Here is a 10,230-nt window from a genome sequence, read left to right on the forward strand (position 1 = left end):
GATTCAATCAGAAGAGTCAAGATTGGATTTAAAGATTGAATCCCCATCCAAAAAGGAATAGGGATTGATCACAAACTCTTCTAGTCAATCCCTATAAAAGGGACTCTCTGGAACAGAAGCAAGACACACAAAAAACCAATGAGCAAAAAGCTACTGATTTAAGAGAAAAGAGGCGTATAAAAGAGTATAGAAGGCTAAAAAAAGGTTTAGAAGTGTTCTAAGAATTAGCAGAAATTTTTTGGAGATTTTTGAAGATTTTTTTTCTGAGAATTTCTGGAAAATTCTAGATTCCGACGATTTTTCAGGTGAAGGTTGAATTTTTCGGCGACAATTTCGGTCAACTTTGAAGTTTTCGGTGAGCTGCCCAGTTTCTGGTGAAGTATCCCAGAAATCGATCAACTTTTCGATGAACTTTCGACGAAAAACTCAGATTTCGGTAAAAAATTTCAAAATCCGGTGAACATTCAACTGGAGTTCTTCGGCCATTTAGAGAGAAGCGAGAAGAAAAAAAAAAGAGAGAGAGAGAGGAGAAGCTTTCTGTCGAGAAAAAGAAGGAAACAGCCTTATATACCCTCCCAAAACGACGTCGTTTTTGCCTTAAGTAACCTAGAGGATTAGCGCGTTTTGTCAAAATCCGACCCGACCTGAGCGTCAATCCGCTTTCGACCTGTCCGTGTTTTTCCCCTCCGAGCCGATAGCTGAGCCGAGCCGCTTCTCCGAGCCGTTTTTCTTCCTTGAGCCGAGCCGAGCCGTACTCCGAGCCGCTCCAGGTTTTTTTTTTATATTTATTTATTTTTTTTATTTTATTTATTAAATTACGATTATTTAATGTTCTTTTATCTTTATTTTACTTTTATTTTTGTTTTACTTTTTTTTTTATTTTCACTTTTATTTTATTATTTTATTTTCTTTAAATAAAATATAAAAAAAATATAAATTTTCAAAAAAAAATTATTTTTGGGGAAAAGTTGAAAGTATCAATTTTTCTTAAAAATAAAATTTCAAAAAAAAAGTTTTTGAGGAAAAGTTGAAAGTATCAATTTTCCTTGAAAATCAAAGTTTCCAAAAAATATTTTTGGGAGAAAGTTGAAAGTATCAATTTTCTTCGAAATTAAAGTTTCAAAAGAATATTTTTGGGAAAAATTTGAAAGTATCAATTTTTCCTATACAAAAATAATCATTCTTTTCTTCCTTTTTATTTTGATTTTGATTTTTATTTTTTTAAATAATCCGACGACAGAGCCTCCTCAAGTGAAACAATAGTTTTTCTTGCATACTCTTAAGGTGAGGGGATTTTTTCAATTTTTTGCTAAAAGTATTAGAGTCAATAAGAATAATTTCTAATAATTAATCATTTGGTAAAATTTTAAGGCTCATTGGATAACACAAATTTAAGCTGGTACCATCTTTTGATGGGCGATGTGAGGTGCTATAAGCTTTCTCACACGTAACCGAATTCTCGAACCCTATTCTGGTTAGTAGACCTGAACCTATTCTTTTAGAGACCCTTAAACTTAGGTGTTCCTTGAAAGGACAGATTCCTTAGGTGGTCAATCGCACCTAGATAAAAAAAATTGATGGCGACTCCCTAGTAAGCCATTAGACATTTATTAATAAAATTAAAATGTTGAACACTTAGTTTCAATTATTGATTAAATAGATAAAACTTTTTTTTTCTCAAAATTGATCATTTTAAAGTACTTCCATATAAGGATGAAGCATTCAAAAGTCATATAAACAACGCCTTAATTTGAGCATATATCAACCGAAGGATATCAATGGGGTAATATTTCATTCTTTTATCTACTAAATTTTGGTATTTCTAATCCCGATATGGTAAAAATAAAATATTTGTATCAATCTCCTAAATAAGGTTTTGGTTTGGAGGATTATTTTATCAACTAAACCTCATCGACCAAAAAACAGGGTTATACAACCCACAAGCAAACAATAAGGCATTGGATTACAAGGCTTAGTTCAGCCAGACCTTCTATAATAGCTATAAGCCACAGCAACGGTTGTAATGGCTCCAACCACAACTGCTGCTGTAAGAACCTCACGTTGCTCCCATGATTCTACCCAGCTTGTCAATCTACCCATCTCAGTCTTTCCATGCATTTCTTCACTTTTCGATCTTTCACTTACTTCCGAGCTAGCAGTCATACAATAGGTAAAACCGTTGACACCTTGACAACAACCACCCACATTTTCATTGGTCTTTCGAGCAGTAGATTTTTTATGCTTCTCATTTTTTTTTCGCTTTCGTTCCATTTGGAAGCTGTTGTATCGTCTCCTTCTATAGTAGCCTCCATTTGACCCCTGTAGATGTATGGATTACATGCTTTCATCTCACATACAGTTGAAAAGAATACAAGTGAACCCAACTAAAAAAGAAAAAATTAACATAAAAAGGAACAATTGGAAGCTTCATATGGCATATGTGATGAGTAATGCGATAGTAATCCTATGAATGATTTTACTAAAATCTTAGCAAAAATAAATAGCATAAAGTCAGAAAAGAAACATTTCATAAGAGTATTATAGGGAAATAAGTCAAGCAATGCCTTCGGGATCAGAGTTCTGAAGCTATGTTTTAGTGCAAAATAAAGCTAAGAGCCAATTAGTTACATGTAGAAAGCACCGTTGGCTGCCTTGTGAGCAAGTTAAGACAATCAATGCTAGGAAAGACATACAGCAGCACTAACAGTAACCTGTGAACTCTTTCAATGAATAACTTCAAAAATTAAGCATTTTAAGTATGTTGTGACAAAGTTGAGGTAGTAAGTCTATCTCCGATGGATGAATGTGCTCGAAAATGGAACAAGCGGGAATACTACACATTCGACCAACTCAAGTTCAGCATAGATAAAAAACACAAACCTCCAAAGGCGTTCTATTATTTCTCCCTTGGCAATGTGCTGGTCCAGCAATTCAGGCACATCATCAGGAGTAACATAGCCGTACCTGCAACCATTTGAGGCAAAAAAAACAGTAATATCAAAATCCATCCAATGCATAGAAGCATAATGATATAGTGATGCAGATATTACCAATGGCCCATAATCTTTCCCTCAGGATCTGGGCTGAAGATAATTAAGTTTCCAGCATACTTGTGCCCTCCAATGTGAGAGCAAGCACTTACAAACACCTGATCCTTCAGTCCTCGCAGCTCAATCTCCTCGTTCAGCTTTTGAATTAGAACCGGTCCACAAACACCACATCTCTTGTCACGATTACCATGAGCACACACGAAGACATATGAACCGGTGAATGTCTCCTGCACTCCAGAAGCCCATGGTTTGCCATTCACAAGCATATTGTCATGAGCCAACCTTGTATAGGGCCATGATCGGGGCTTAGGTTGTCATGAGCTACCCATGTATAGGGCCATGGCCGAGTAGATCTCTTGTGTTAGAAAAAGTGTCCCATTTCAAACATTGTAATGGTTAGTGGTAGCATAGCTCTAAAATCTCTAAGGCTCTTTAGGGGGGTGAGCCGGTAGTGTACTGTTAGGCTGTCTCACCGGTTGCTATACGAGCCTAGGTCATCCACTAAGGGCTACCCCCTGGCCCTGGTGATGGTGGGAAGTCCCGATGTATAATTCTCAATTATAATGAAATTCACCCAAATTGAATGTCTCAATGTTGCCTCGATATGTTTTTCTTTTTTTCGATGTGAATGTGCTTGCTTGTATGTGCTTGAGATTGATCTCGATATATTGTGTCTTATTGTGAATGCTTGGGACTAACCATGGCTTATGGTTATTTATTCATAGATTGAACTAGTGAAGGTTGACTTGGGTGGGAGCATCCATTCGAGTGCCGCACGGTCTATTGCTTGTTGAGAGAAAGCTTAGCCCGTGACACGTGGTATCAGAGTACGGTTGAGAAGTGCTAAAAAAATGGATGAGGTGGCCACAAGTGGTAGACCCAATCATCAACAGAGAATTGAGGAACTTGAGGTTGCGGTGGCCGCAACGAAAACTCATATGACGACTAAAGATTGAGTGAGAGAGATCGAGATAACCCAGCAGGAGTTATCCGATACTCTCTATAATGTGAGCGAAGAGGCTAGATATGCCTTGAATATTCTCTAAAAAGAATTCGAAGAGCTCAGAGCACAGGTGAACATCTTACAAATGGCTATGGCTAGATCGAGTTTGAGCTCGATGGAAAGGGGAAAAAGGCCCAAGGTGTCGGAACCTCGATGCTATGAGGGGGTAAGGGATGCTAAGGAACTTAAAAATTTCTTGTTTGACATGGAGTAGTACTTTCAAGCTGTACACACGGATTCAGAGGAAGACAAGGTAGTAATGGTGTCAATGTACCTTACAGGAGATGCCAAGCTATGGTGGCACTCCAAGTTTGTCAATGACGAGTGTCTGATTAAGACTTGGATAGACCTGAAACAAAAACTGAAAATCTAATTTTTTTCTGAGAATGTGGAATATATGGCTCGAAGGAGACTTCGAGAATTGGTGCAAATAGGAACAGTGCGAGAGTTTGTAAGGAGCTTTTCTACCCTGATATTGGATATTCGAGACATGTCTGAAAAGGACAAGATGTTTTATTTTCTTGAGGGCCTCAAGCCTTGGGCCAAGATAAAACTACAAAGACAGAAAGTGCAAGACGTGGCCATGGCCATGGCTGCAATTGAACGTCTCCACGATTATAATGATGGCTCCTCAAAATGGAAAAATTCTCCATCAGCTGGCAGTAGCTTCAACTTTGAGAGTGGAGAAAAGATGACTAGGCTGGATCGATCCTTCAGTGGGGGATTAGACAGGTAGCACCCAACCCAAGATAAATAATGCAGTGATTTTCAAGCCTAGGCAACCGTTAGCTTGCTTTCTTTACAAGGGGTCGCATCGGGTGGCCGAATGCCCACACAGAGGAGCCCTTAATGCCTTAAAAGCCTCGTATCAAGAGTTCGTAAAAGTGCCAGAAAGCATTGAAGAAGTTAAAGATGAGCCAACCAAGATGGATTCAATAAGGTTTTTCAATACCCTTTACACCCAACTGAACATAATAAAGAAAGAATAGAGTAGAGGCTTGATGTATGTGAACCTAACGATCAATGAGAAGGCCATCAAGGCCATGGTAGATACGGGTGCAACCGATACTTTCATCGTACCAGAAGAAACAAAAAGGTGTGGTCTCCAGGTTAACAAAGATTATAGACGAATGAAGGCGGTCAATTCACCAGCCTTTACGATCAGTTGAAGCTTCAAGAGTGTGACAACCAAATTGGGGCCATGAGAAGAAAAAATAGACTTTACAGTTTCCTTCATGGATGACTTTGATGTCGTCCTCGGATTAAACTTCATGATGTTGGCTCAGGTGATCCCTATCCCCGTCGCTAGCTGCTTGTTGTTTTTAGGGGAACATTTATGTGTGGTGCCGGTCAATATCTTGTCAAAGAGTGAGAAGAAAATGATTTCAGCTTTACAGTTCAAGAAAGGGGTAAAGAGAGGGGAACCTTTCTTTGTGGCCATGACGATCTACAAAAAAGGGTCAGAAGTGGAACCGATATCCGATGGCATGAAAAGTGTTGGAAAAATTTGAAGGGGTGATGCCAGAGATGTTGCCTAAGGTTCTGTCCCCTCGATGAGTAGTGGACCATGAAATTGAGCTCCTCTCAAGAGCGAAACCCCCTACCAAAGCCCCTTACCGTATGACCCTGCCAGAGTTGGTCGAACTAAAGAAACAGTTAGATGAGCTTCTACAAATCGGGTTCATTAGACCATCAAAGGCTCATTTCAGAGTGCCAATGCTATTTCAAAAGAAGCATGATGGAAGCTTGCGATTATGTGTTGACTATAGGGCCCTGAACAAAGTCACCGTAAGAAACAATATCACATCCCTCTTATAGCAAATTTGTTTGATCAATTGAGCCGGGCCAAGTACTTCTCCAAATTAGACCTGAGATCTGGCTACCATCAGGTTAGAATTGTTAAGGGAGATGAGCCAAAGACCACTTGTGTAACACGATATGGTGCATTTGAATTTCTTGTTATGTCCTTTGGACTGACCAATGCTCCTGCCACATTTTGTACATTGATGAATCAAGTGTTCTATGACTACCTAGATAAATTTGTAGTCATCTATTTAGATGAAATAGTGGTATATAGCTCCACTTTGGAAGAACATCAAGAACACCTGCGCCAGGTGCTTCGAAGGTTACATGACCACCAGCTATACGTAAAAAGAGAAAAATGTGCATTTGGTCAGACTTAAATCCATTTTCTCAATCACATTGTTGAACGTGACCACATTCGAATGGACATGAAAAAAGTTAGGGCCATCAAGGAGTGGACAACACCGAAGAATGTTAGTGAACTCCGTTCATTTTTGAGACTAGCCAACTATTATAGAAGGTTTGTGGAAGGATACTCTCACAAGACCATGACCCTCACGGAGCTATTGAAGAAAGACCATAAATGGTGTTGGACGAATGAGTGCCAAGAGGCCTTTGAGGGATTGAAGAATGCTATTATGAAGGATCCCATCTTAGCTCTCTCTGATATTGAAAGGTCTTTTAAAGTTCAGACGGATGCATCTGATTTTGCTATTGGAAGAGTGCTTTTGCAATAACATCATCCGATAGCATTTAAAAATAGGAAGCTAAACGAAGCTAAACGAAGCTGAAAGGAAATATACGACTAAGAAAAAAGAGCTCTTGGCTGTAGTTCACTGTTTGAGGGCTTGGTGACATTACTTGTTGGGTTCACACTTTGTCGTGAAGATAGACAATACGACTGTTAGCCATTTTTTCACCCAACCAAGGCTTATAGCAAAACAAGTTAGATGGCAAGAATTCTTAGCGGAGTTCGACTTTTGTTTTGAGCACACCACTTGAAAGACCAATCAAGTGGCCGATGCATTGAGCATGCGAACAGATTTAGTGGCCTTTAGAAGAATTACCCCAATAGCGGCTAGCAGAGCCACGACAGACATTTGTAAGTTGATTGAAGATCATTTAGGGAAAGACCCGTAAGCCTGTGCCATCCTGAAGCTAGTGGAAGAAAGGAAGTCCAAGTACTTCTGGTAAGAAAATAGGGTATTGTGGACCGAGAGGCCTTGATTGTTTGTGTCGAGAGTAGGAGGTCTGAGACAGATGCTGATGAGAGAATGTCATGACACACCATGGGCTGGACATCCGGGCTGGCAACGTACTTTGGCGTTATTGAAACAGGGATACTATTGACCTCACATACGATAAGATGTGATGGACTATACAAAGACTTACCTCATTTGCCAACAAGACAAAGTTGAAAAGAGAAAACCTGTAGGCATGCTCGAACCACTATCGGTACCTGCCAAATCGTGAGAAAGTATCTCTCTCGATTTTATTTCGAGCCTACCCAAGGTTGGTGATCTTGGAGCGATTTTGGTGGTGATTGATCGATTCTCTAAGTACGCCATATTCATTCCCGCTCACAAGTATTGTATAGCAAAAGACATAGCTTGACTATTATTCAAACATGTGGTCAAATATTGGGGCCTCCTTCAAAATATTATCAGCGATCGAGATCCGAGATTCACAGGGTCCTTCTAGAAAGAACTTTTCAAGATATTGAGATCCCAACTTAACATCTCCTTAAGCTACCAACCTCAAACTGATGGTCAAACGGAACGGTTCAACGAGATACTAGAGGAAAACTTGAGGCACTTTGTTCAAGCCAATCAGAAGGACTGGCCCTCATTATTGGATGTTGTTAAACTCTGATTTAATTCCAACAAAAGCTCTTCCATCAATAAGAGCCCATTTGAGGTGGTCACCGGACAATCACCAAAGTTACCCCACACTTCTTTGGAATAATATGGAAGGAAGAATCTAAGAGCCTTTAACCTCGATAAGGAGTGGAAACAAAACATGGAGATTGCACAAGCCTACCTAGAAAAAGCATCAAAGCAATTGAAAAAATGAGCAGACAAAGGTCGCAGGGTTCAACAATTTTAAGTTGGTGATTTGGTTCTTGTTCGACTAGTCCCTGAACAAATTAGATTCTTGAGAAAGAGAGATCGTAGATTGGTGCACAAATATGAGGGTCTAGTGAAGATCCTTTCTAGGTGAAAAATGCTTCTTACAAAATCGACCCATTAAAGTGGATGAAGGTGCACCCAATATTTCATGTGAGTAACCTGAAACCTTTCCATACAGATCTTACAAATGCTAGCCGAAGGCAGCCAACCAGAGCTGTCATCACCATGAAGTCACCCTTAGAACGTCGAGTCGAAGAGATCTTAGCCGACAAAGAAACCAAGATATCTCAAAGACTGGTTCGAGAATACCTAGTGAAGTGGGAGGGATTAGGACTAGAAAAAACCAACTGGGAAAGAGAATATGACCTCCAGAGATTCAAAAAGAATATTGAAGAATTTCAAACCAGCAAGTCGACGAGGACATCGATAGAATAAGTGAGGGAAGATGTCATGAACCAATCTTGTATAGGGCCATGACCGGGGCTTAGGTTATCATGAGCCACCCATGTATAGGGTCATGGTCGGGTAGATCTCTTGTGCTAGGAAAAGTGTCTCCATTTCAAACATTGTAATGGTTAGTGGTAGCATAGCTCTAAAATCTCTAAGGCTCTTTAGGGGGGATGAGCTGACAGCGTACTGTTGGGCTGTTTCACCAGTTGCTATGCGAGCCTAGGCCATCCACCAAGGGCTGCCTCCTTGGCCCTGGTGATGGTGGGAAGTCCCGATGTATAATTCTCGATTATAATGAAATTCACCCCGATTAAATGTCCCGATGTTGCCTCGATGTATTTTTCTTTTTCTCGATGTGAATGTGCTTGCTTGTGTGTGCTTGAGATTGATCTCGATATATTGTGTCTTATTGTGAATGCTTGGGACTAACCATGACTTATGGTTATTTGTTCAGATATTGAACTAGTGAAGGCTAACTTAGATGGAAGCGTCCATTTGAGTACCGCACGGTCTATTGCTTGTTGAGAGAAAGCTTAGCCCGTGACACACATCCTCAACAAAGCCATCCACATCAGAGTACATCAAACCCCTTCCATCAGAACAATAGAAGAGCCTCAGCATAAAAATCCCTTATCTCATAATTTTGATAGCATTCTCTCATTATTTTTCAAACAAAAGAAAATTTCAATCTCAACTTAACAAATAAACATAAAAAAATAGTAAATAAACAAAACACTTGTTGATTTACAATTAACTCCACAATCAGCTTTGAGTTTTTGACACGTCCGTTAAACTATGTATGAATCATAATTCAAGAAAGGTTAATTTCCTGATTTACAATTAAACGAACACAAATTTTTTTAAAAAAAGTAATTATATAAACAAACACATGAGAAGAAAATGAGCACAATTGAGATAAGAATGCTTAAATAGATGTGTGGCAAGACTAGAAGAGACAAAATCATAAATGAGGAGATTCAAGTAAAATTAAAAGTAATTTGAATTGAAAAAAACATGAAAGACAATCATTTGAGATAGTTTGAACATGTGAAATATGGACCTATCTGTGCACAAATTAGGAAAAATGAAATTTGAAAGACCAAAACTTTTAGAGGTAAACACAAAAAATACGTGAATGCAAGTAATAAAAATATATAATGATTAAAATAGTAGATGAAAAGGTTATTGTTGATAGTAATAAGTGGCTAGAGTAATATGAAAAGGTTGTTGTTGACAGTAATAAGTGGCATAACAAGATTCAAAACTATAACCTAACATGAATCTATATAATAGACCCCAGAGTAATGAGATATCATGTTTAGTTTGTTGTGTTTAATTCGATCCAGTATTATGGGATATATTGCTTAGTTTGTTGTGTTTAGTTTGTCTGGTTGTTATAATTATATAAAAAAAATTAGCAAAATCTTACAAAACATGAGACAAAAGTAAAATTTAAATTTAAATTACTTTTTTTATTAAGAAAAATTTTTTTATTTGGAAGAGAAAGTTGAAAAAAATTAATAATTATTTTTATTTAATTAAATAATTTTTAATATTTATCTCTAAGAATTCATAACTCGTTAAATTTATCAATTAATTAGGTAACAATATATAATTTATTGATAATATATAATATTTATACATTAATAATACATAAAATATAAATCATTTTCGCTTCTAACAATTTTTCAAAATTTTATTTTGATAATAAAAATAAATTATCAAATACACGTTTATTTTTAATTTTTCGTATTTAATTTCTATGAATATTTAGCAAGTTAATTTTAAAAATTTT

At 37.8% G+C, this 10,230-nt stretch overlaps 1 protein-coding gene across 1 annotated transcript; it reads right to left on the reverse strand.

The window, feature by feature from the left end:
- Window positions 1-1,977: 1,977 nt before the first annotated feature.
- LOC149511809 (uncharacterized) lies at window positions 1,978-3,444 on the reverse strand. Its single transcript, XM_089753757.1, is given in 5 exon segments — window positions 1,978-2,256; window positions 2,258-2,284; window positions 2,286-2,319; window positions 2,881-2,964; window positions 3,051-3,444. Coding segments are annotated over 5 exon segments (690 nt in total). The 5' UTR covers window positions 3,317-3,444.
- Window positions 3,445-10,230: the final 6,786 nt, after the last annotated feature.

Source organism: Durio zibethinus, chromosome 24 (genome assembly GCF_047325235.1).
Source record: "Durio zibethinus cultivar Kanyao isolate XHJ-2024 chromosome 24, ASM4732523v1, whole genome shotgun sequence".
Lineage (NCBI taxonomy): Eukaryota > Viridiplantae > Streptophyta > Magnoliopsida > Malvales > Malvaceae > Durio > Durio zibethinus.